This window comes from Pteronotus mesoamericanus, unplaced genomic scaffold (assembly GCF_021234165.1).
Source record: "Pteronotus mesoamericanus isolate MK-2021 breed Mesoamerican mustached bat unplaced genomic scaffold, CSHL_Meso_final contig_24, whole genome shotgun sequence".
Classification (NCBI taxonomy): domain Eukaryota; kingdom Metazoa; phylum Chordata; class Mammalia; order Chiroptera; family Mormoopidae; genus Pteronotus; species Pteronotus mesoamericanus.
This window is the reverse complement of record NW_026555100.1, coordinates 14087279-14114696: the sequence shown is the minus strand read 5'-3', so window position 1 is coordinate 14114696 and position 27418 is coordinate 14087279. Positions and strand designations below refer to the sequence as shown.

Sequence of the window (27418 nt, the reverse complement as noted above, 5' to 3'; positions counted from 1 at the left end):
CAATACATAGGTTGATAATCATGTGTCCTCAGAGCATCCTTGGAATTTAGGAAGAATTGCTTCCCCATTTTAAAGATAAATAAGCCTAGGCTGAAAGACCTTAAGCAATTACTTAGACCAGTGACCTAAGTGCATTATGCAGCATAACTTACTTTGATATCATAACCTCTTTCTTGCAGTGTTTCTGCCTCTGTGTACTCATCATTTTAATTTCAGTATGGTCCTTATCTACATTGAACTGTATATTCAACATCTATTTAGTGCCTCTGCTTTAGTATTGATTCTTTTGTTAGGTTTGCAGTAAGGGCCTTGTGGCCTTATTTTCTCATAATGAGGTTTTAGGAGATGGAAGAGACCAGTTTGAAATAGTCATTTTAATAAGTAGTACAGTTATCATGTTCTAGTTCTCTGGTTTTTGAAGTTGATCAGAAGGAAAATAAGATAAATCATTTCCATTAGGGGAGGAAATAACTAGTCTTTGCACTCTGAATAAGTTTTGTTTCATCAGTTTTTTTTCTGTCAATTTTTAATATGGGAACATAATAAAAAATCACTGTATATTTAGGCATTTCTTTCTATACACCTACTAATTTTGGCATTGTGAGTGCTGGTAGTAAATGTCAGAACTTGTGAGATAACTTCCAGTTCTTTGGTTGGTTTGTCGGCTATTTCGGAAGTGATGTCAGACCTTAATTTATACATGACTGTTGCTCATGCTTTGCTTACCTACTCTGTACACTCAATTGACAGGGTCCATGTGACTCCATGGCCACAGTCTTACTCTGTGTTTGGCTCTCAACAGTCCTGAGAATATGTTTGTTGAGTAATTGAGTTTCCCTCTTTCGGGGTCAGTTTTTCTCATATAAGAGAAGGAACCAGCTATGGTTCACAATGACCTTGTACATAATTGGAATCTTTGTAGCTATTCCATGTTAATTATATTGGCAGTAAAATCTTTACAAGGTTTAAAAAAAAAAAAAAAGCTGTTTGAATATCTTGTTGCCCTGGAAATTTCAAGGAAAATTCATTCTGTGTCACAAGCTAGGCTGGGCTAATAGAAGCACTCTGAGGAAAGGTGGTAGACCTCTAAAACTTATTTGACAATTAGTAAGTGCTAGGGTTGGTACCAGAGATTTTATATATGTTAATTATTTTGTTTTTTAGTACTATATGAGATATTCCCCATTTTATGGATGAAGGCATTAAAATGCAGAGTAAGTGATGATATTGGGATTTGAAAGCAAGATTCTAAATTAAATATTGATCTATTAGGTCAGTTTTTGCCCTTTTGTTTTGACTGATTCACAGTGAGAAATTTATATATAATGACCAGAACATACATACATATGCGTGTATTGCTGCAAAGCTGCTACATTATGGATGTACCTCAGGAATTGTGTAAAATGCAGGGACTATCATAAATCTCAACCAAAACAAAAGAAAAAATGGAAACTTCATGTGGTAGATATGTACATATATAAACAACGTGTGGGGGGGGCTATATTTGATATACTCTGATATTATTGAATATTTTGAAAAAATGCGGTTGTAGCCCACTAAATTGATTTCACAACTCACTGGTGGGTTAGATCCTATAATTTGTCTTCATAGCAGATGGTGGTGGTTTTGAGAAAAAGTGAGCTAAACTGGAAACTTTTTTTAAAAATTGATTTTAGGGGTGGGGGGAGAGAGATACAACAATTTGTTGTTTTCCATATTTATGTATCCATTACTTGATTCTTGCATGTGTCCTGACCCCAGGGATTGAACCTGCAACCTTGGTGTATAGGGATGGCACTCTGACCAACTGAGCTACCCAGCCAGGGCTAAAACTGGAAACTTGAGGAAGTAAGAAAGATGCAGCAGAGCTGTGTGTGGGAGAAATTGATCCTTAGACTTAAAACCAAAAACAGGTCTTCCTGGACTTTCTAACACTTGAGCAGTTATCTTAGCTATAATTGCATTACATTAGACAGTCAATTCAGTACTTACTATTTGAAGATACTACTTGACTGTAGGAGATCACAATGAATTGATGGGAAAAGGGGGAGTGAATGAGCTTTTTCCTTCTCTACTGAAGACCCTACCACAAGATTTGGGAGTACATTAGATTTCCCTCTGCCACCTTTTTCGGCATTTTTTGATATAGCATTCCTTTTCATCTTTACATACAGCTTTCCCCAGGGACACAGACGTATATGAAAAATAATAGAAGGTAATACAGTTTTCCTTTGGGGAAAAAAAGACAATATGGAGCCTATATTTTTAAAGCAGCATGTAGAAATAGAATGTGCTTTTTGTTGAGAGCTGTCACTAAGTAACCTAGTTGTAGTTAGGATTTTTGTCAGTTGCAGATTGTAGAAACCCACTTCAGATTGGTTTAAGATAGTTTGGGATAATTTATTGTAATCAAAATAAAGGCACAGGAACTTCAGGGCTACAATGTAGATGAGTCTGGGAGCATATGGGACCTGGTACTCAAAGATAATCAGATTCTTCCTCTCTGCCTCTTTCGACTTGACTGTTTTATTCCTCTATGCAGACCTACATTTTCTACCTGGCTAACTCCTGAATGTTGCATTAGTTAAAATCACTTCAGACTTTCATGACATACTGTCTAGTTTTAAATTTGAAAATCTGATGGAACAGATTCTTTAGGTGTCTAGGGGACAAGGTAATATAAGAATTTGGCAACTCCCACGGGACTGTTATCTCTTATCTAGGAAGAAGAGCAGTTCACAGAGAGGAGTGGGACCTGTGGAAAGTTCTGGTTCTTTCTGAGGAGGATTTAGCAAGGGAGAAATTTGTACAGGGTACACGGAGTAAGACATTACTAAATCTGAAGCTATTTTACTTTTTTGAAACTTTTGTAGTATTATGCTTTCATTTTTTACTTGGAGTAGGAAAACTGGTTAAAATGTCCTACAGACTGGATGGGTTAAATAGTGAATGAAGTACACCAATGACTGAATCTCTCCCCCTCCCTCCCTCCGTGTATGTGCCTGTGTGTGTGTATGTATATATAGTTATTTATTTTAGATTTTGATGCAGTTTTTTTCCTCATATTTTCTCTGGCGTACAGTAATGTTTTCCTGGCATTTACCAATCTTTGGTTTTGTTACTAACACTCAACACAACCTCTTCATCCATCTATCCAGCTAAACATTTATTAATCCATCCAATTAACCAACAAATATTATATATAATTACTATGTATCAGGTACTGTTCTGGACTTCAAGGATTCAGCAGTGAATAGAACAAAGTTCCTATTCTTACAGAACTTTCACCCCATGTCTCTAGCTTTCTTTTCATCTATTGTGTCTTCTTGCTCTGTTTTCTTTAACACATTAAGCATGGGGGAGTTTTGGTCTTTTTTCTTTCTTTTTAAAAATTTTTTTGGTGTTAATTCTAATATATGGGTAATCTTTGGGTTTCTTTCTGTTGTCATTTTCTCTTTATCAGTTACTTTTACTTGTTTCACATGCTTAGTAGCTTTATTATATGTCATATGTTGTGGATGATACGTTGTAGAGACTCTGAATTTGTCATCTTCCTCCAAAGAGGGTAAGGTTTTGTTCTGGTTGACAGTTACAACTCTGGTAGATCATCTTGATCCAGTCTAGGTTTAATTTTAGGCTTTATTAGGGTAGTTCTATTTTAGTTCTATTCATAATGCCTAAAGTGTGGTCCTTACTCTCAGGGCTGGCCTTTCTGGAGTCTTAGATGAAAGTGCCAGGTATTCACCAAAGTTGCTATGCGCTCTCTATGTCCAAACTGTAACCTGTCTCACCAGCAGTGTGTAGCTTCTGAAATCTCTGCTCAGAGCTTTTGCTTGGCCTCCTGGAATTGTGCCTTGTTCTCGTGTACCTTAGAAATTTGGCCAAGGACCTGAGAAGGTTTTTTTTTTGTTTGCTTTGTTAAGATTTTGTTTAATTTTAGAGGTGGAGGGGGAGAGAAACTTTGATGTTCAAGAGATAACATCGATTGGTTGCCTCTTGCACGCCCCCAACTGGAGACCTGGCTCACAACCCAGGCATGTGCCCTGATAGGAAATTGAACCAGTGATCTTTCATTTTGCAGGCCATTTGCTCAATCCACTGAGCCACACCAGCCAGGACTACAGAAGTTTTTGTGTTTTTTTTTTTAATTGATTTTAGAGGAGGGGACACACACACACACACACACACACACACACTCTCACACTCACACTCACACTCACACACACACTCTTTCTCATTTGTTCCCTGACCAGAGGTCAAACCCAGAACTTTGATGCATCACAAATACACTCTAAACAATTGAGGTACCTGGCCAGGGTCAAGATTTTTGTAATGTGTATTTTTAGGATTTTCTACTGCAGTTCCCTCTAATCCTGGAGCCATCTCAAATTCCAGCCTTTTCCTTCTGCTTGGGTTTTATTTTCCTGCACTCCATTTTTGAAAATGCCCTCAGAAACAAAGCAAGAGGAAATACAGGTTTTATAACTTGCACATTTCCATTTTTGTGAAAACATTACCTGTTATTTTTTGTTCAGTTAACTGCTACTTTTATATTTTGTACGGCTTTATAGTTATTTGTAGCTGAAGGGTCAACCAACGCTACCTGCTCCATCATAGCTGGATCAGAAGCCCCAATGTCCATGAGAATTTCAAAGACATTCTCAAAACAATGTTAAATCAGATTATTGTAAACTCTAAATGTCATAAAGTACTTTATTATGAGATTGTGGTGTCACAGAATCTTATATCCAATATACAGTGATAGGGAATCACAGCCCCATGAGGATTGGTCAGTCAGTGCTTTTTCTATTTAAATATTATCTACTTCTAAATAGAATTTGAGGCAGCTGAGAATTAAAAAACAGAGATGCCATACTATTACACTATCTATTGCTATATAACAAATTATCCAAAACTTTAGCACTTAAAACAACACGCATTTGTTCTCTCACAGTTTCTGTATGTGAGGAATAAGGGCATAACTTATCTGGGTCCTTTCTTTCAGAGTCTCTCACAAGGTTGAAGTCAGTGTGTCAGCTGGGGCTATGGTCCCATGGAAGCCTTCACTGGGACAGGAGCTGCTTCCTAGCTTACTCATAGGTTTGATAGCAAGATTCAGTTCCTTGAACACTTTTGGGCTGAGGATTTCAGTTCTTTGCTGGCTGTTGTCAAGAAACACTCATTTTTTTCATGTGAGTTTTTCTGTAGGGCAGGTCACAGTATGATTGTTGGTATCATTAAAGTGAGCAAGGAAGAGAGAGTGCTACCAAGATGAAAGTGATAATCTTTGTAACCTAATCACGGAAGTGACATCCTGTCACCTTTGCTGTATTCTGTTTTTCAGATGCAAGTCACTAGGTCCAGCCCACATTTGAGTGGGTGTTTCCATAAGAGTGTGAATACCAAGGGGCAGGGATATTGGGAGCCATATCAGGAGCTGTTTACCACAGTTATTGATAGAGAAGCAAATAATATAAGTATAAAAAAGCCCAAAGATATAAAGAAAATATCCTATAAGACTATACCAAACTATAAAGCTCTGCACAGCAAAGGAAATCATCAACAAAATGAAAAGACAGCCTGTCGAATGGGAGGAAATACTGGGTTGGCCAAAAAATTCATTTAGTTTTTCCCTTAAAATAGAAAACAAATTTTTTTCATTTTCACCGATAACTTTATTGATTTGGATATTTGAGTATGTTGGCTATTTCCCACTATTGGCTTCTAGTGTGTTGGAGGCCAGGGGTGCTACTACACATTTCAAATGAATAAGAAAGCCTCACAACAAAAAATTACTTGGCCAAAATGTCAAGAGTACCAAGAAACTTAATAAACCACTTTTGACGTGTTCAGTCAGTCACAGTACCTTCTCCACACTGCACAAACCTTTTTTTGCATTTCTGCTGTGTTTTTACCTTTTTTGAAATAATAACGCATAATACACTGAAAATATTGCGTATTTTCTTTCATCTTCAGTATTAAAGTAGCTGCACAAAAATTCATAAATTTGATTTTTTTTAAAATGCACATTAATATGATAGCTATCACAATATAGTCTGAGAAAATTGTTTCAAATGAAGTTATAGACAGCTAAGCACTACTAGAGCCATCGTATGGAAGAAACAAATTTTTTGGCCAAACCAATATTTGCTAATCATGTATCTGATAAGGGGTTAATACCCAAAAATATAAAGAATTCATATAGCTCAATAACAAAAACAAACAGTCTGATGAAAAATGGGTAGAAGATGTGAATAGACAGAATATATAGGTGGCCAATGGGTACATGAAAAAAAACGCTAAGTCACTAATCATCAGGGAAATACAAATCAAAATCACAAGATGCCACCTCACACCTGTGAGAATGGCAGTTACCAAAAAGACAAAAAAAAATAACAGGTGTTGGCGAGGATGTGAAGGAAAGGGAACCCTTGTGGGACCATAGGTGGGAATATAAATTAGTGCAGCCACTATGGAAAACAATATGGAGATTGCTCAAAAAATTAAATATATTACTTCCACATGATCCAACAATTCCACTTCAGGGTAATTGTCTGAATAGAATGAAAACATTAACTCCAAAGATAAATGCACTACCGTCCCCCATGTTCATTGCAGCATTGTTTACAATAGCCAAGGTACAGAAACAATCTAAGTGTCCATCAAAAGGTGAATGGATAAAGATTTGGTGTGCGAGTGTAGAAACTTACCTTTATGGCACATTATTAGGCCATAAAAAAGAATTAAATCTTGCCATTTGTAAGAACACAAATGGACTTTGAGTGCATTTATTCAGAATGAAATAAGTCAGAGAAAGACAAATAACATGTAATCTCACTTCTGTGTGGAATCTAAAAAAAAAAAGAAGCAGAATTTTTGGCCAAGATGGAGGCATAGGTAGATAACACTTTGCCTTCTCGCACAGCCAAAAGGACAACAACAAATTTAAAAACAAAAAACAACCAGAACCGACAACATTAAACTATATGGAAGTTCGATAACCAGGGAGTTCAGAAGAAACATTCATTCAGACTGGTAGGAGGGGCGGAGAGGATGTACTGCAAGGCAGTGGCTGGAGGACCAGGCGGGTGAGGCGGTAGCAGGCGGACCAGGTGGTCCCACATTTGCTTGTGGATAAACCTGGAGGAACAGCTGGGAAGTGAGACAGACAGCACAACCCAGGGTTCCAGTGCGGGAAAAGAATGCTTCAAAACCTCTGGCTGTAAAAATCTGTGGGGGCAAGGCAACAGGAGAAACTCCCAGCCTCACAGGAGAGTTCATTGGAAAGACCCACAGGGTCCGCGCAACCTCTCAGGTGCACAGTTCAAACACTGGCAATCAGGATGCTCACAGAAATGTTTGAGTATGGTCACAAAATGGAGGAAAAAGTGAAGGCAATGCAAAGTGAAATAAAGGAAAATATACGGGGAACCAACAGTAAAGGGAAGGAAACCAGTACTCAAATCAACTATTGGGAGCAGAAGGAAGAGAGAAACATTCAACCAGAACAGAATGAAGAAACAAGAATCCAGAAAAATGAGAGGCTTGGGAACCCCTGGGACAACTTTAAATGTTCCAAGTTCCAACTCATAAGGGTGCCAGAAGGAGAAGAGGAAGAGCAAGAAATTGAAAACTTACTTGAGAAAATAATGCAGAACTTCCCCCATCTGGCAAAGGAAATAGACTACCAGGAAGTCCAGGAAGCTCAGAGAGTCCCAAAGAAGTTGGGCCCTAGGAAGCGTACACCAAGGCACATCATAATTACATTACCCAAGATTAAAGATAAGGAGAGAATCTTGAAAGCAGCAGAGAAAAGGAGGCAGTTACCTACATAGGGGTTCCCATAAGACTCTCAGCTGATTTTTCAAAACAAACCTTGCAGGCAAGAAGGGGCTGGAAAGCAGTATTCAAAGTCATGAAAGGCAAGGACCTAGAGTAATCTAAAATTACTCTATCCAGCAAAGCCATCATTTAGAATGGAAGAGCAGATAAAGTGCTTCCAGATAAGGTCAAGTTAAAAAGAGTTCATCATCACCAACCCTTGCTGTGTGAAATGTTAACGGGACTTATTTAAGAAAAAGAAGACCAAAATCTATGAACAGTAAAATGACAACTCACAACTATCAACAGCTGAACCTAAAAAAAACAAAAATAAGCTAAGCAAAGAACTAGAACAGGAACAAAATCACAGAGGTGGAGATTGAGGGGAGGGGGAGGAGGGAGAATGGGGGACAAGATACTGGGAGTAAGAAGCATAAATAGTAGGTACAAAATAGACAGGGGTAGGTTAAGAATAGTGTAGGAAATGGAGAAGTCAAAGAACCTATATGTACAATCCATGGATGTGAACTAAGGTGGGGGCAGTGGGAATGCAGGGCAGAGGGGAATAAAGGGGAGGAAAAATGGGAAAACTGTAGTAGAAAAATCAATAATACATATATATATGTGTATATTTGTGTATATAAAAGAGAGACAAACGAAACTCCCAAACTCATGGATACAGAGAATGGATTGATTGTGGAAGAAGTGGGGAGTTGGTGGAGTGAGCAAAATAAAAGTTTTTCAAAAGGCACAAATTTCTAGTTATAAAAAGAGTCATGGGGATGTAATGTACAGCATGGTAACTGTGGTTAATAGTACAGTATTGCATATTTGGAAGTTGCTAAGAGTAGATCTTAAAAGTTTTCATCACAAGAAAAAGTCTTTTAGTGTGGTGATAGATGTTAACAAGACTTCTCGTGATCATTTCACAATATAGGGTGGAGCAAAGTAGGTTTACAGTTGTGAATATACAAAACAATTTCTTCGTGTATTTTGTTTTCCATATGAACAGTTGTAATCCTTTTCATACTGTATATACAAGTATCAAATAATTGTACACTTGAAATTAATATGTCAATTATACCTCATTAAAAATTTTTTGAAGAATATGAACTCTACTGACCCATTTTCATTTCACTAGTTGCTGTATAAGTGAGCTCAGGTTTTATTTTGTTTTTGTTTTAACATTCTGGATTTCTTGTAAAATTGTATAAATCAGACTTAGACAAAACTAGTGTTTTTTCCTAGTCTTAATTATCTTTATCATTCTAATATGTCACAATGTACTAATCATTAGTTGTTGTGTCCTTTAGGATTATATATATATTTTTAACTGAGATATAACTGATATACAACATTATATTAGTTTTAGGAATACAATGTAATGTTTATATATATAAAAATATATAAAAGTATTTATATATATGCAAAATGTTCTCCACAATAAGTTTAACATCCATCACACCAGGCCAACTTACAAAAAAATGTTTTTAGATTCCACATAGAAGTGAGATCATGTTACTTCTCTGTCTTGAGTTATTTCACTTAGCATAATGCCCTCAAGGTCCATCCATGTTGTTCCAAATGCCAAGATTTCTTTTTTTTTTTTTAATGGCTTAATAATGTTCCATTCTATACACACAACCGCACCATTGCATCTTCTTTATCCATTCATACGTCTTAAATTGCACGCTGATCTGAGTAGTGATGAAATTTCATGCTGTCTCATTCTGCTTTGCCCAGGATGTGAATCATCTCTTCAGTGTATTTGCACTGTGTAGGCATTCACTGCTTGATGATGGGGGTAGCTTCAGATAAATGTGTCATTAAATGATTTAATTGATGTTCTATCATCATAGAATGTACTTACACAAACCTAGATGGTATAGCCTACTACTGTAATTTATGTACTATACATTTATATGGCTGGCAGTGCAGTACCTTTGTTTACACCGGCATATACTGCAAGCACTTGAGTAATGCATTGCACTATGGCATCACTAGGTTGTAGGAATTTTTCAGCTCCATTAAAATCTTTTGGGACCACCATCATATGTATGTGGTCTGTCTTTGATCAAAGTGATGTTCACAGCACATGACTGTATTGAGATGATTTTTGTCATTCATTTTGTTACTGTGGTGTATAACGTAGATTCATTTGTGGATATTGAACTACCTTTGCATCCCTGAAATAAATCCCACTTGATAATGGTATATGACCCTTTTAATGTTTTGTTGAATTTTGTTTGCTAATATTTTTGTTAGTGATTTTTGCATCAATGTTCATCAGAAGTATTGAACTGTAGTTTTCTTGTGGTGTCCTTGTCTGGTTTTGGTATCAGGATGAGTTTGGACATGTTCCCTTCTGTTATTTGGAGAAGTTTGGGAAGGATTGGTATTCTTCCTGGAATGTCAGACAGAATTCAAACAGTGAAGCCATCTGGCCCTGGAATTTTGTTTGGGTTGTTTTTCAATGAGTGATTCAATCTCATTACTAGTAATCAGTCTGTTAAGATCTATTTCTTCATAATTCAGTTTTGGAAGATTATACATTTCTAGGAATTTATTCATTTCTTATAGGTTGTCCAGTTTATTGGAGTATAATTAGTTGTAACGTTTTCTCTTTCATTTCTGATTTTATTTGAGCTCTTTTTTATTCTTGGTGAGTCTAGCTAAAGGTTTGTCAATTGTTAATATTTTCAAAGAATCGGGTCTTGGTTTTACTGATCTTTTCTGTTGTCTTTTTAGTCTGTATTTCACTTAATTCTGCTCTGATATTTCATTTCCTTTCTTCAACTAATTACAGGCTTTGTTCTTAATTTTCTAGTTCCTTGAGATGTAAAGTTAGGTTGTTTGAGATTTTTCTTGTTTCTTGAGGTAAGCATTTATCACTATGAATTTCCCTTTTATGGCAGCTTTTGCTGCATCCCCTAAGTTTTGGTATGTTTTATTCCCATTTTAATTTGTCTCAAGTTATATTTTGATTTCTCTCTTGATTTCTTCATTGACCCATTGGTTGTCCAGTACATGTTGTTTAATCTTCACATATTTTTTAATTTTCCAGTTTTCTTGTAATTGATTTGTAGCATCATACCATTGTGTTGGAATAAGATACTTGGTGTGATTTCAGTTTTCTTAAACTTGTTGACTTGTATTGTGGCCTAACATCTAATGTATCCTGGAGAATTATTTTATGTTTACTTCAGAACAATGTATATTTTGTTGCTGCTCTCGGATGGAACGTTTTGTATACATCTGTTAAGTCCATCTGTTCCAATGTTACATTTAAACCCTATGTTTTCTTGTTGATTTTCTGTCTGTTGATCTATTCATTGATACAAATGGAGGTATTAAAGTCTCCTACTGTTACTGTGTTATCTGTTTCTCTCTTTGAGACAGATAATGTTTGCTTTACATATCTAGTACTGCTGTATTTGAGGTTCTTGCAGGGTATCACATCACCTTTTCTGTTCTAACAGTGTTCTGATAAATATTGATGCTTGAATAAGAAAGTAAATAAAATTCAAACTATTTATTTAGGTTAGTACCCAAAATAAATGCATTCTTGGCTTAAACATTTGAGTTGTTAGTGAAATCACTTATAAAGATCTAGTGTGTCTTGTATCTTTTCTGAAGTTGAGATAATGTCTTTTTCATAAAACTTTAGTGCATCTTGAAACACTTGGTATAAGAGAAACATTTTAATCAGAATTACCAAATAACAGTGCTCAACCTACTTTTAGAAGCACTAACCAACATTCCCATTTCTGTTGCTTCTTGCTCCTGCTTTTGAATGACCAAAGAAATGTATGTATGAATTTAATACTTTTAATGGCTCTGATTTTACTTAGAACAATATCTAATAAACAGAGATCAGTTTTAATATTAAAGATAAATTTTTAAAGATTTTTCAGTTCTTATTAATGTGGCCTAGTGGATTGAGCACTGACCTGTGGACCAAAAGGTTGCTGGTTTGATTCCCAGTCAGGGCACATGACTACGTTGCAGGCCAGGTTCCTAGTTGGGGCATGCGAGAGGCAACCAATTTGTATTTTCTCTTGCACGTTGATGTTTCCCTCTCTTTTTCCTTTCTTCTCTTTTAAAAATAAATTTAAAAATTTTCTAAAAATAAGAATTACTGCCAAAACAATTTTCATACAATATCTTCAGTTTTTGAAAAAGGCATTTTATTTAAAAGATTTCATTTATTTTAGAAGGAGGAAGGAGGGGAAGGGGGGGAAACATCAACCTGAGAGAGAAATACTGATTGGGCGCCTCTCACGCATGCCTCGTCTGGGGACTGAACCCACAGTCCAGACATGTGCCCTGATCAGGAATTGAACTGGCAACCCTTTGCACTGCAGCCCAACACCCAACTGAGTCACACAGGTCAGTGTGGAAGGCAGTATATTTAATCTAGTCTCCCCAGCTACATTGTAAACTTTTTGATGGCAGGTGCTGACAATGCTTTTATTGCCTTTTAACTAGTTTAATTCTGATAATACTCATTTTAGAAATGAGAAAACTTGAAGTTAAGAAATCAGTTTATTTTTTTTAGTAAGTTTTCAAGTTGTGATTTGAACCTATGTAAGTTAAACTCTGTCCAGTCTGCACTTTCTGGGTGTCTAACAAGAACCTAGTGGGAATTCCGTTAAAAAAGAAATTATTGTTCAATTACAGTTGTCCCCATTTTCCCCCCATTACTCTCCCCTGCCCTACCCCCCCCCCAAGATCTCTATTTTTTAATAGGGAATTTTATTACCGTGGTGTCAAATAGCCCAGAAAGCATCTGTGTTTTTAATTGAGATGTAATTCCTAAATTGGCAGTGATGAGAGGTTGGATATTATTACATGGTGAAGTTGAAGGGGAGTCAGGAGAGCCATGAGGTCCTGTTCTCACTACTTAAGAACTTTTTGGTTTTTTGGTGAAACAATTTATTTCTATTGTGGAGCATGAAGCTTAATTGGGAGCTTCACAAATATAGTTCAAGGTAGAAAGTGATTAATGAAGTGAAAGAGATGATAGAGACATAATATTAGAGTGAGGTAACCTCAAAGAGGAGCTCATCTCTGCATCTCAGTGTGTTTGGTAGCCTCTCAGCTTCACCTTGGTAGAATCTCAAGCCCTCCTTCAGACCTACTGAATAAGAGTTGGCATTTTAACCATATTGCCAGGTGATCTTTATTCCATTAAAACTTGAAAAGTACAGGTCTGGTCCAACTCTATTTTACAGGTGAGAAAACAGGCCGTGAATGATGAACTAACTTACATGGTTTAGTTGGTAAGCCAGAACTTAAGCCAAGAGCCCTAGATTCTTGGTAGGACGGGCCCTGCACCATGTCGTCTGTAAGACATACTATGGGATTTCAAAGAGGATTTGTCTCATATATGGCATCTTTCAAAGCTCAGGAAGGTAAAGGCAGCTGCAGATTCACCCCTTTTAGTCCTTTTTTTTCCTTGCCTAAAACCTTGTTGATTGATTACCACTTGCTTTTCACTATCTGAACACATTGTTTAGAGAAACCGTGTTGCTTGTGACTTAGTTTTCTTTATCATGTATATTCTCTTCCTGAAAAACCTATATCATTTCTGAGCACTATAAAATACTGCTGTGTTCAGAGTATATTGTGGTCAGTCCAGGACTTCATGGTTAAAATTATTTTAAGCACCCAGCCATGTATTGTTATCCATAATTATTTTCAGGAGTAAATTGAGACTTAGAGAACAAGTTTCTAATTTCAGTTAGTTGCAAAAGTGATTCTCAAGTATTTTACTTTACACCTGACAAAACAGATTTGCTTTTACTTTTTTAAAAAATTGAGGTAAACTGTGCATAACATAAAACTTACCTCTTTGTTACATTTAAGTGTACAGTTTGGTAGCATTAAGTATCTTCACATTGTTGTGAAACAGTTCTCCAGAACTTTTTCATCATGCAAAGTTGAAACTACACCCATTAAACAAGAACTCCTTACATTTCTCTTCCCCTATCCTCTGGCAACCACCATTTTACTTTCTGTTTCAGTGAGTTTGACTATTTCAGATATTTTATGTGAGATCGAGATCATACACTATTTGTCTTTTTGTAACTGGCTTATTTTATATTACATTATTAAGCCTAATGTCTTCAAAGTTCATCCATACTGTTGCGTGTGTCAATTTCCTACTTTTTTAAGGCTGAGTAATATTCCATTGTATGTATGTGTCACATTTTGTTCATTTGTTCATGTATTGATGCACATTTGGGTTGCTTCCACCTTTTGTCTATTGTGAATAATGCTGCAAATAACACAGGTATAGAGTGCTTTTCACTTTCAAAGAAGCTTTGCTAAGTCATCTGTGAATTTATTGGTGAGAAAAACATTACAGTAGGTATAGAAGACCTTAGTTGGTTATTTTTTTCCTAGCTTGCTGTTTAACGTGATATAAGATGTAACTCCTGAGTCTGGACCTCCTAAAAGAGAGGGAAACACATTTACTAAGTTGTAGTAATTCTTTTTTTTATTATGTTATTGATTATGCTATTACAGTTGTCGCAATTTTTCCCCCTTTGCCACCTCCACTTAGCACCCTCAGGCCAACATGCAATTTCTGACACCATTGTTCATGCCCATGGGTCATGTGTAGGTTCTTTGGCTATTCCACTTATTTTACATCACAATGGCTGTTCTGTACCTATCTGTACTTCTTAATCCCCTCACCTCCTCACCCATTCCCCCATGTGCCCCTCTCATCTGGCAACCATTCAAAACACTCTGTATCCATGAATCTGTCTGTTCATCTTGTTTGCTTAATTTGTGTTTTAGATTCAATTGTTGATAGACATGCATGTATTGCTCTTTTATTGTTCATAGTTTTGATCTTTTTCTTAAGCAAGCCCCTTTAACATTTCATGTAATAATGGTTTGGTGATGATGAACTCCTTTAGTTTTTTCTTGTTTGGATTCTCTTTATCTACCCATCAATTCTAAATGATAGCTTTGCTGGGTAGAACAATCTTGGCCGAAGGTCCCTGCTTTTCATGACCTTGAATATTTCTTGCCAGTCCCTGCTAGCCTGTAAAGTTTCTTTTGACAAATCAGCTGATAGTGTTACGGGGACTGCCCTGTAGGTAACTACCTGCTTTTTCTCTTGCTGCTTTTAAGATACTTTCTTTATCTTTAACCATTACATTTTAATAATGACGTGTCTTGGAGTGGACCTCTTTGCATCCATTTGGTTTGGGACTCTCAGTGCTTCCTGGACTGGCACATCTATTTTCTTCACCAAACGAGGGAGGTTTTCTTTCCTAATTTTTTCACATAGATTTCCAATTTCTTGTTCTTTCTCTTCCCCTTCCGGCACCCCTATGATGTGGATGTTGGACCTCTTGAAGTCCCAGAGGCTGCTTACACTATCTTTCTTTTTGGTATCTTTTTCTTCTTGTTTTGCATGGTTGTTTTTGCTTCTGTATGTCCCAAATCATTGTTTCAATTCTCAGCTTAATACACTCTACTGTTGTTTCCCTGTAAATAGTTCTTTATTTTAATTAGTGTATCCTTTGTTTCTGAGTGGATCTGTTTTATGCTGTTGAGGTCCTCAGTAACTTCTTTGAACATCCAATAGCCAAATGTTTTGACCTCTGCCTGTGATAGATTGCTTGTCTCCATTTTGTTTAGTTCTTTTTGGGGAGTTTTGATCTCTTCTTGTATTTGGGCCATGTATCTTTGTCCACTCATTTTGACAGCCTCCTTGTGTTTGTTTCTATGTATTAGGTATAGCTGCTATGACTCCTTGTCTTAGTAGTGTGGCCTAATGTAGTAGGTGTCTTGTAGGGTCCGGTGGCACAGCGTCCCCTATCACCCACACTGGGTACTTGAGGTGTGCCCTTTGTGTAGTCTGGATACACCCTCGTTTTGCAGTTGGGACTTGATTGCTGTTGGCAGCTCATTGGGAGGAATTTACCAAGGCCAGTCAGCTTCAAGGACTGGCTGTGACCACTGACCACCATCCTCTGTGGATGATCAGCGGTGTGGGTGCTGGGTGGTGGTGATCCAACGTGGTCTGTAGCTGTCCACTAGCTGGGCTTGACCCAAGCGTTTCCCAGTGGTGCAGGCCAGGGTCAGCCCCCACATGTGTTTTGCTGGGGCCACCCTGCCTGAGATATAAAGCAGTTTGAGATGGCTACTACTTGTGCTGGGCTTGGAAATGCCCAGGCAAAGCCAAGCTGTGAATCTAGGCTGGCTGCTGCTAGTGCTGGGGCTGGGGCTGGGGCCATTTAGCAAGAGTTATGGGGTCTGGGAGCTTATGGAGGCTGGCTTTTGCCTGTTTGGTAGGATTTAGGAAGTTGTGAAGCATGAGCCAAGACCAGCCATTCATATGGAAAAGCAGTTTGTGTGGGCCCTTAGTTGGAACTGAGTCACTGGGGCTCTCCAGGGTGGTGCAAACGGTGTTAACAATGTTGATGGAGCCCTAGATATGGCACCAGCCTGCTGGCTCTGTGGCTTTGTGGGGTGGAGGGCTCAGACAAGGGACAATGGCCTTTGCCTTCCCCTCTGTTCCCCAGCTCCTGCCTTGATGCCACACACTTCATTTTCTCCCATCATGCCACTGGTGCCTTTCAAGGTGCTACCCAAGTGCTGGTGCTCAGAGGGAGTGAACCTGAATTTGTATGTGGCTTCTTTAAGAGGAATTGGCGTGGGATTCCAGAAGTGTCTTCCACTGACTCAATCCCTATTGGTGTTTGTAGCCAGAAGTTATGGGGACTTACCTTCCTGGCACTGGAACCCTGGGTTGAGGGCCTGGTGTGTGGCTGGGAGTCCTTGCTCCTGAGATATCCCCCCCGTGATTTTATCCAACAGATGTGAATGTGGGACCAGCCTGTTCTGCCTCCTACCAGGGATATGTTGTTTCTTTAATTCTGTAGTTGTCAGACTCCCATTCAACTCAGTATCTGATGGTACTGAGGGATGGTTGGTGGTTCCATATTTTAGTTGTAATTTTGATGTGAGGAGGTGAGCTGTGTTTATCTAGGCCTCCATCTTTTCCAGGAGTCCTTCAAAGTTGTAATAATTCTTAAAGTATAACAGAAGTAAGGAGACCAATAACTACTCATTTAATCTATTTACCTTTACATTTGGGGGCACTTTAGTCATTGTTTTCAGAACTTGTGAGTTTGTCTTTGTTGTTGGTGAATTGTACTTAAGAAAATCTCCACTGTAATATTAAATATAGGTGCCATTAATTCTTCAGCTGTACAAAGTGCACATTTTACATTTTAAGAACATAAACAGTAACTTTAAACTTGAAAGGGAAGAATGAGTAGGTACAAGAGAAGCTTGGATTTTAATAGGCGATAAGTAATTTCCTGATTATAGTTGTTACGCTATACAAAATAGTATCTACAAAATAACTCATGTTTTGAAAGGAACTTATTAAAAATCAAGAAAACACATTCTGAATAACAAACTATGACTGTGACTCTTGCTTAGTCTCTGAAGAATTGAAGAACGTTGATTACTGAAGAAGTTTTTAAAGTGCCTGCTGTTAAACTTGATGGTTTATTAGTAGAGTTGAAAAAAGTGATCCATCACTTTTACACTTTAGATGCTGTGTACTTTATGCAGCTACCTGTTAGAGTTCCCAGCACAGATATAGCTGTAAATCGTTTGATGTGTTGCAACACACGGCATATATCTTCTTTAAAGAAAAAAAATCATGTCTTTTTTTATGATTCAGAATAACTTAGAAATGTTTGTTTTCTAGGCTCATCAACAGAGCAGACGAGCAGATCGTTTATTAGCTGCAGGGAAATACGAGGAGGCTATTTCTTGTCACAAAAAGGCTACAGGTAAGTATTCTTTTTAAGAAATACTAAGTCTAAAACTGTAGGGCAGTTATTTCTCTCCAGTATCTTTCAAGACTTTCTTTAGAATGAAAATCATAGTAGTAATGATGTTGTTGCCTTATATGTACAAGGTTGACCCTGTTGTTCCATTGGAACATCAGCTTGCATTTTTTTAAAAGTATATTTTATTGATTATGCTATTACAGTTGTCCCAATTTTTCTCCCTTTGCTTCTCTCTGTCTGGTTCCTCACTTCCCTCCCGCAATCCCGCAATCCCCACCTTTAGTTCATGTCCATGGGTTATATATGTACATAAAGTTCTTTGGCTTCACCATTGCCTATACTGTTCTTAACATCCCCCTGTCCATTCTGTACCTACACAGTTATGCTTCTTAATCCCTATGTCTTTCTCCCCATTTCCCCCCTTCTCCCTCCCTGCTCATAACCCTCCAAATGATACCCATATTTATGATTCTATTCCTGTTCTAGTTGTTTGCTTAGTTTGTTTTTGTTTTTTAGATTCAGTTGTTGATAGTTCTTTGTTGTCATTTTAATGTTCAGTTTTGATACTCTTCAGTTTCCTAAATAAGTCCCTTTAACAGTTCACATAATAAGACACTCATGATGATCAACTCCTTTAACTTTATCTTGTCTGGGGAGCACTTTATCTGCCCTTCAATTCTAAATGATAGCTTTGCTGGGTAGAGTAATCTAGGTTGTAGGTCCTTGCTTTTCCTCACTTTGAATAATTCTTGCCCGTCCCTTCTTGCCTGTAAGATTTATTTTGAGAAATCTGCTCATAGTCTTATGGGAACTCCTTTGTAGGGTACTCTCTGCCTTTCTCTTGCTGCTTTTTAAGATTCTCTCTTTATTTTTAATCTCTAACATTTTAATTATCATATGTCTTGGTGTGGGCTTCCTTGGGTCCAACTTCTTTGGGACTCTGTGCTTCCTGCAGTTGTATGTCTGTTTCCTTTGCCAAATTTGGGAAGTTTTCTTTCATTCTTTTTACAAATAAGTTTTCGATCTCTTGCTCTTCTTCTCCTTCTGACACTCCTATGATTCGGATGTTGGCCCCTTTGGAGATTTCCTAGAGTCTTCTTAAAGTCCTCATTTTAAAAAAATGCTTGTTTCTTCATTTTGTTCTGACTTAATGTTTATTTCTTCCTTATGTTCCAAATCATTGATTTGAATCCCAACTTCAGTGTTGGTTTCCTGTGGATTTTTCTTTATTTCCCTTAGTAGAGCCACCTTTTCTTCCCTTTTGTTTTTGCTGTATTCAGTGAGATCTTTGAGCATCCTGGCCACTAGTGTTTTGAACTGTGTGTGATAGGTTGGCTGTCTTCATATCACTTAGTTCTTTTTCTGGGGTTCTATTCTGTTCCTTCATTTGAGCCATTTTTTTTTTTTTTTTTTTGGTCTCCTGATTTTGGCAGCCTCCCTGTGTCTGTGTAGGAGGTAGAGTTTCTTTGATTCCATTTTATCGTACCTGTTTAGTTGTATGCGGAGGAGCCTTGGCTACTCGCCAGGGCAGGGCAACTGTGGCTCTGTCGGGGGTGGGGAGGAGGGGTCAAAGAGGGGACAGTGCCTCTGCTGGCTGACTTCTGGGGTCTTGCCTGGCTCTTGTCCTGTTTCCAGTCACTTCACCCACTTTCCGTGTGCAACTGGCGCCCCTTCAGCTGCTGTCCTGGTTATGGTGCCCAGGGTGGGTGGATTTGCTTACCTCCTAGGCGCTCCTGAGAAACCAACAGCTTCTTCCCCTGCCCCAACCCCCACTAGGTTTACCTCCAGAAGTTGCTAGTCTTTTCCTGGGCCTAGAGGCCTGGCCTGGGGCAGGGCTCGCTCGCTCACAAGGTGTCTCCCTGATTTTTATGCACCACACATGAATGTGGGCCTGTGCGTTCTGTCGGCCACCATTGCCTCACTCCCTCTCCACCTCTCTGCTGTTCCTCCCCCCGCACCTCCACTTCCCACCACACTAAGTCCTTGCTGCCTAGACTCCTGTTTCTGCCCCGTCTGGATGAATATAGTTTCTTTCAGTCCTTGGTTGTCAGACTTCTGTACAGTTCTGGGTGATTTTCTGGCAGTGCTAGGTGTTTTTCATTTTTTAGTTAGTTATGTTCCTTCTCACGGATGTGCAGTGAGGTGAGGCAAAGAGTGTCTGTGTACACCTCCATCTTGACTTGAAGCCTTCTGAAGCTATATCAGCGTGCATTATTTTTTGAGTGCATTGGATTTCCTTTTAACCCCGTCTTTCTTAACCATGATGCACATGCCATATTGGCAAATGATTCCTGGACACAGCTTTCTGAGCCCAAAGATCCCTAAAGGCAAAAGTGATTGCAAGAAGTCTGTCAGTTCGTTTTAGTTATTATAGAAAAGGAGTCTGGATTTCAAATAGTTAGCCATTTTGGGTTTGGAAGGTAATGACTAGTTTAATTCGAACTAATTAATTTCATTGAGTTTGTTTTCTAAGATGCTGATAATACAAAACCCATCAAAACTCTTTCCTGCCATGGCTGGTGTGGCTCTGTGGATTGAGTGCAGGCTTGTGAACCCAAAGGTCGCTAGTTCGATTCCTGGTGTAGCCTGGGTTGTGGGTCAGGTCTCCAGTTGGGTGTATGTGAGAGGAAACCGATTAATGTATCTCTTGCACATTGATGTTTCTCTCCTTGTTTTTTCCCTTGTTTTTCCTCTCTAAAAGGAAAATCTTTTTAAAAAGTTTTTAAATTTCAGTGTTTTTCAGGACATCTAGGGCTTGTAATAGTGGTGTTTTGGGAGGTGTGAATGTACATGTATTTTGAGAGGAAGGAATTTAGTTTTTGGAAATCTTTTTAAAGATTTTATTTATTTTTAGAGAGGGGAAGGGAGAGAGGGAAACCTCAGTGTGAGAGAGAAACATGGTTCATTTGCCTCTTGTACACACCCCAACTGGTGATTGAACCCACAACCTAGGCCTGTGCCCCAACTGGGAATCAAACTAGTGACCCTTTGCTTTGTGAGACGATGCACAACTAGCTGAGCCATAACAGTCAGGGCTGGAAATCATTTTAGAGATATGACAGGGAAAGTTTCATCCAGGAAGGACTGGTAAAACAGAAAGCCTAAACTGAGAGAATGTAGGGCAGAAGAAGTGGCCTCTGTGTTCAGCTGTCAAAGGTCAGAGGAGATTCTGAGTTTCAACATTTACCTTGAGATTACATAGCTCAGGACTCATACCCTGTATACTTTGTAGACTTTTGATAATGTTTGTTTTGTAAATGTGTTGAAATAAAGAAGTTACTTGATTTCTCCGTCCTTCCGGGGAAAGGTAGGATCTGCTCTGGAGGTGGACAGCAGCTGAATTAGATAAAATGAACTTAAGAGCATTAATTTGACAGATAAACTGAGTTATCAAATCTCAGGGGGGAAAAAAGCTGTCTAAATCTGGCAGGATGGGGGGAGGAGGAGATGTTCACATTTTACCCTTTAATGAAAAAAAGAAAGGTTAAGAGGCCACAAACTATAAGGATTCAGTATTGTTAGGAAAATTTATTGCTTTAAACCTTTGATTAGCAGCTGTTACTGTAATTTTCCCTTATCAGTCTTCTGCGGTCCAATTCCATAAGTGAATTTCATTTCTTTCACAGCAAAAAGAGCAATAGCTTAAATGGAAAGTTAATAATGTCCATTGACAATGCTTAGAACTAAGAATGAACATTTCAGATGAGCGGGACCTCAGAGGAGTGTTTCTAGGTATTTGTTTGAAAATAAGTCTTGACCTGACCTTCCCATTAGACTGTGGAGTCATGAAAATGATTCCCAACAGAGTAATCTTTGTCATTCAGAGACATTATTTTGCTGTGTGTGTCCAGATAGGCTGCACATTTGTACTTTGATAGAATAGTAAATGATATTATTTTAAGAAGTAATAGATTGTTCAGATTTTCTTAGTTCCTTCCCCCCTCATTTGCTTAATATTTACTTTAAATATTAGCCGTGTGTTGTAATTGAAGGAAGCATTTTAACCAGAATTGTTAGTTTTTTTGATAGATAAGTATTTCTTTCCTAAATTTCTGCCTTGGTGGTGCATTTGTTCCTTTTGTGATTCTAGAGCAAATCCATAATCATGCAATCAGATTAACATTTTTTGTTTGTTTTAAAATAACTGTTTTTGGCCCTGGCTGGTGTGGCTCTGTGGATTGAGTGCCAGCCTGCGAACCAAAGAGTCGGGGGTTCGATTCCCAGTCAGGGCACATGCCTGGGTTGCAGGCGAGATCCCCAGTAGGGGATGCGTGAGAGGCAACCACACATTGATGTTTTTCTCTCTTTCTCCTTCTCTTCCTCTTTCTCTCTAAAAATAAATAAACAAAATCTTTAAAAAACAAAAAAAAAATAACTTTTTAAAGGCCCAGATTTTAAGCCAAAATGGTGGAACTACTTTATTTATTTATACAGATTGTCTTTATTTATTTATTTTTAGAGAGAGGGGAAGGGAGGGAGGGAGAGAGGGAGAGAAACATTGATGTGAGAGAGATACATCTTTTGGTTGCCTTTCATACACCTCCAACTGGGGATCTGGCCTGCAACCCAGACATGTATGCTGACAGGGAATTGAACGGGCAACCTTTGGCTGCAGGCAAGCACTTAATCCACTAAGCCACACCAGCCAGGGCTGCAAGTACTTTAAATGACAGTGTGACTCCTATTCAGTTCTTTGTGCTCTGGCATCTCAGTGTCCTTGGGCTTCTTCTTCTGTCGTGTTACATAGTTTGAGGATTATACAAAAGGAGGCATTCCAGTTGTTTTACATTTGATTTTTGTTAAGAAGGTAGATTTAAAGCAAACTGTAGTTCAGACAAAGAGACAAATATATACAGTCATAATGGAAAGGATGGCTAGAAAAATTCATCCACACTATCAGACAGAACACTAGATAGACTCTCTCATCAGAGTTAAACATGAACAAAAGGAAAAGGAATAGTCTTCATGCAGTTGTACAGACAATATAGGAATAAAGGAAAAAAATTTTGAGGAAAAAAGGTAAGTGGCTGGAGCAAAAACTGTATAACCAACTCTATGCTTTCTATTGTGGAGGGAGCATCCAATGAAGTTGTATCTTAAAGACTATGGTAGAACTTGAGAGACGGCAGTTCTAGTCTTGGACTCAGAAAATCATTAACATATTTGGATCATCACTAGACAGGTATATAGAAGGCCTTAGAGATAAATACAACCAAATATAAAATGTAATTAAAAATAAGTAGATGAGGACTCCATAAAAAGATAGAATGAAAAAGGACTGAGAGTTTAGTTCATAAAAAGCACCATGGGTTCTTGCATATTTGATAGGAGAACTTGGCCTTAAGCTTTCTAGCAGTCAGCTCAAACTGTTTAAATTTAAACAAATTAAGTCACCTAGGAACTGTTCTTAAGATCAAAAAGAAGTTTATTAAGTTATTGATCATTTATGGTTTTGTCAATGACACTATACAATAAGGTCTGTCCAGAAAAAGTCAAACCATTGTTAAAATAACGAGAATGGTTTGCGTGACATCAGTGTAATAACCTTGCAGCCAAGGAGAGTGGACTGAAATTGAAATGCACATGCATGGACAATGGTGACTTCACTGTACTAGTAAGTAGGGGTAGTAGACGCAATTGAGTGAGCATGTGTACTATGTGGCTGTTGTATTCAGAATGCCTCAGCAAGTAGAACATCGAATCTACATCAAATTTTGTATTAAGCTTGAACATTCCTCCATAGAAACCATTCAGATGATTCAGAAGGCTGCAGCTATGGGCAAGTGGTGATTGGCAGCTTCATGGCAACGCACCCGCTCATGCATCACGTCTCATGCAGAGTGTTTTGGCGACACAGCAAGTCACCCAGGTGACTGCACCCCTACAGCCCAGATGTCGCGCACTGTGACTTCTGGCTTTCCCCAAACCTAAAGTCATCTTTGAAAGGAAAGAGATTTTAGACCATCAGTGACATTCAGGAAGATATGATAGGGCAGCTGATGGCTGTTCCACCAAAGGATTTTGCAGAATGTTTTGAATGGTGGAAGAGACACAGAGAAACTCTGAGGTCCCAGGGTGCCAACTTTGAAGGGGACTGAGGTGCCATTGTCCTGTGTACAATGTTTCTTTTATTTTGTATCTTCAATAACTGTCTCATTTTTCGTATTGCATGGCTGGATACTTCCTGGACCGACCTTGTGTACTGTTTTTGACAACTTGCTTACGATAAATGTAAACAAGTTCTTGGGGCTTTTAACTCCCTAATTCGTAGTGGGCTGTTGGCATAGCTCAGAAACAAGTCAATAAGAAGTTATGTAGGAGTCCCAAAAGATGGTCCAGGTATTCATGTGGGTAAAAAAGTCATTGATAATCAGCTCTTGATATTTTTGTGAGCACAATGAATAATAGCATTTTGATGCATTCTTGTTAAATTTTAATCCTCACTAATCCTATTTTCTGATTAGGCCACCTTCCTTAATTGTGTAATAAACACAAATTTTAAAGAACAAACTCCTTCAAGATGGGGTAGGGAATATTTACATATTACCACTGACATCTTTTTTAAATCCCTACCTTGCTTCTTTTCAGGAACAGGATAACTATGTAGCAGAGTTGCTTCTAAGTTTGTCTCTGTCATATGAGGGGTACTAAAACTCTTCCTTTGACCTGTTGATTACAAAATGATGACACTCATATTAATGTGCCTCTCACTTTTTTTTTTTTAATCAGCGTATCTTTCTGAAGCCATGAAGCTGACACAGTCTGAGCAGGTGAGACATTTTTACAGTTGCAACAGGGGCTTAGAAGGATTTTTCTTGTGAAGAGTTGTGTATAAAATAAAGCATTATGCCCTTCTCAAAACAATATGGTTGAAGTACAGGGTGGGGAACACAAGAATAAATTGTTTCATGTACTTAAAATTGTAAACTTGCTTTTGCCCTACATTGTATATAAAAATGGGCAAAAGAAGAATAGAAAGGAAATTAAAACTAAATGAACGATTGTTGATGTACCAGACAAGGTATGTAGAAATTTCTGTCCTTTTTTTTCTAGTGGTTACTTGTGTTACTTGTAAATCTCAGATTGCTGTTGTGTTCTTGAGACCCCTCTTATGGGCCTTTCCTGATTATTAGCTCATTTGACCAGGAGCTCACAGTAAGTAAGCAGGCCTGGGGCAAGGAGGAACTAATTGGTCTTCCCTTTGCTTCTCAAAGATTATTTAAATCTGAACTTAATTTTTCTTGAATTCTTGTGCATTTTCGGTACTTATAAATTTGTTTCACCAATGGTTTTAAATTTTCTTCAGTGTTTGGGGAAGGCCTCGCTGGGTTTTTTAAATACCTTTGTCCAAAGATGATTTCCTGATTATACAAGTGGCAGGTACATAGGAGGTGGCTTAGTAAATTTTTATTTAATTGAACTAAGGAAATCCTTTCTTTGAGTGGATATCAGTGATGAGAAAAAAACCACGAGTTTCTCAAACTGAACCAAGAGAATGTAAAAGTCGAGTTCTATCTGGCACACTTTCCTTTGACTGTAGAGAACTGTTCATGTGAGCTTTCCGAACACCCTGTCAGTGAAAAGACTTTCTAGCTAGTTGTAGAATGGATGTCTACAGAGGAAAGTTTTCTGATTTTTAAGCCGATTATCAATGGCACTGCAGAGGATTAAGGCACATTTTAAAAAGTTCTGATCAGAATGTTGATTTGGAATAGGACTTCTGACTTCCTGAATGAATGGTGTTTTATTTATATTCATAAGCTAACAACAACAAAAAATAGTGTTAGCTTACCTAGAAAGAACGGGTTATTTTGGAAAAATTTTGAGTTTCAACTGAATTACAAACATAGTATATGAATTTTAAGTGTTACTGGATTATTTGGACAGAAGAATCTTGGAATTAGTGTTTGCTGGACGTTAATGAAGAGACTTAAAATGTTAAATTGTACCTTTCTTTCTGTGTAATAGGCTCATTTATCACTGGAACTGCAAAGGGACAGCCACATGAAACAGCTCCTGCTTATTCAGGAGCGGTGGAAGAGGGCCAAGCGGGAGGAAAGATTGAAAGCCCAGCAGAGCACAGACAAGGATGCCCCTGCCCAGCCTCAGGCAGTTCACAAACCCTTTACTGAGGATGCTGAAGGCCAGGGCCTCCTCCCTCACAAGTATAGCCCTTCCACAGAGAAACACCTGCCTGAAATTCAGGGGATCTTTGACAGGGATCCAGACACACTGTTATTTTTACTTCAGCAAAAGAGTGAGCCAACAGAACCATGCATTGGAAGCAAAGCCCCAAAAGACGATAAAACAATTATAGAGGAGCAGGCAACCAAAATTGCAGATTTGAAGAGGCATGTGGAATTCCTTGTTGCTGAGAATGAAAGATTAAGGAAAGAAAATAAACAACTAAAGGCCGAAAAGGCCAGACTTCTAAAAGGCCCAGTAGAAAAGGAGCTAGATGTAGATGCTGATTTTGTAGAAAAGTCAGAGTTATGGAGCTTGCCGCCACATTCAGAAACTGCTACAGCCTCTTCAACCTGGCAGAAGTTTGCAGCAAATACTGGGAAAGCCAAGGATATTCCAATACCCAATCTTCCTCCCTTGGATTTTCCATCTCCAGAACTTCCCCTTATGGAACTCTCTGAGGATATTCTGAAAGGATTTATGAATAATTAAAATGGAAGACCACAGAAGAAATGAGAAGAGGAAATAATACAGTTAATCCAGAAGGAAAAAAAAAAAGGGAAAACCACATGCAAGGGTAATCCCGGAGAGGCTTCATCATCTGGCATACTGTGTAGAAGAGGCATTGCCAGGACTTGGAAAACGGTCACTGTGAAATATGTCACATATCTGACTTACTGACTCGAGCTAATGATTCCAGACTTGGCAGACACTAAACTCTTGGAGGTTCACTTTCTCCTGATACAAACCAAATGGCTACCTGGAATAATTTTTTCAAGCAACAGTTTTTCTTATCTTCAGGGTTAAAATGTATAAAAAAGTATGTTATGTGTAATTAATCTATAATGCCATAAATGATAATGCAAAACCTAAATAATATGGTGACCTGAGGGGCTGCCTTATATTTGAAACATGCTTTCTATCATGCATTGACTGTACGCATTTTGTTATGCACATTTCATTTGTTTAATAAGGTGTGTAACACACACCTTTCTAGATAAAACTCTTGTGTGCCACACTTTGCACTACTCATAACATAATGATAACCTCAAGACTATCAGGAGAAATATTTAAATTTCCATTTTATGAAGAACCAAATTATTAGTTATGCTTTTTTAAAGAAAAATTACCAGTTTACATAATTAATCAGGGTGCATTTTAAGTTCTAACTTTTTTGTTTATTGTATAATGCATCATTTGAAAATACCAAGGAAATATCCTTTTGTTTTTAATGATGCATGAGTGGAAGTAATGCTAGTTGGCAGTATTTGATTGTAAGAAATCAATAAAGTAATTGTGTTTTATACCTTTGTTGAATATGGTTGGTACTTTAAAAAAGCAAGTTTTATATGGTTTCTGTGTTGTAAATTTTGAATATGAATTTGAAGAAATCCTGTCAAATGATTACATTGGTATGTTAGAGATTTTCTTCGGTGTTTTATAGTCTGTTTCCCATCTAACTAGGCTGAAAGAACAAAGATTTCCTGAGGACTGAACATGTTCTGAACCTTTTCCCTGACCTAGCACACATGAAAAATGGCAGCACAGCACTCAGGCTGGAGCTGCTGGGCCTGGGTACCTGG

General features: G+C 38.0%; 1 protein-coding gene across 3 annotated transcripts in view; it reads left to right on the top strand.

Moving 5' to 3' along the window:
* Positions 1–27418, top strand: part of NRBF2 (nuclear receptor binding factor 2) — a 29812-nt gene extending 2394 nt beyond the window's left edge. The window contains exons 1-4 of one of the 3 annotated variants that reach the window (XM_054572733.1): positions 17567–17651; positions 23395–23520; positions 24381–24421; positions 25620–27417. In XM_054572733.1, the coding sequence (XP_054428708.1) occupies positions 24398–24421; positions 25620–26327 (732 nt within the window). In that variant the 5' untranslated portion in view covers positions 17567–17651; positions 23395–23520; positions 24381–24397 and the 3' untranslated portion in view covers positions 26328–27417. Of the gene's footprint in view, positions 1–17566; positions 17652–23394; positions 23521–24380; positions 24422–25619 lie in introns of those variants that run through there. The other 2 variants (XM_054572731.1, XM_054572734.1) reach the window with 2 other exon arrangements.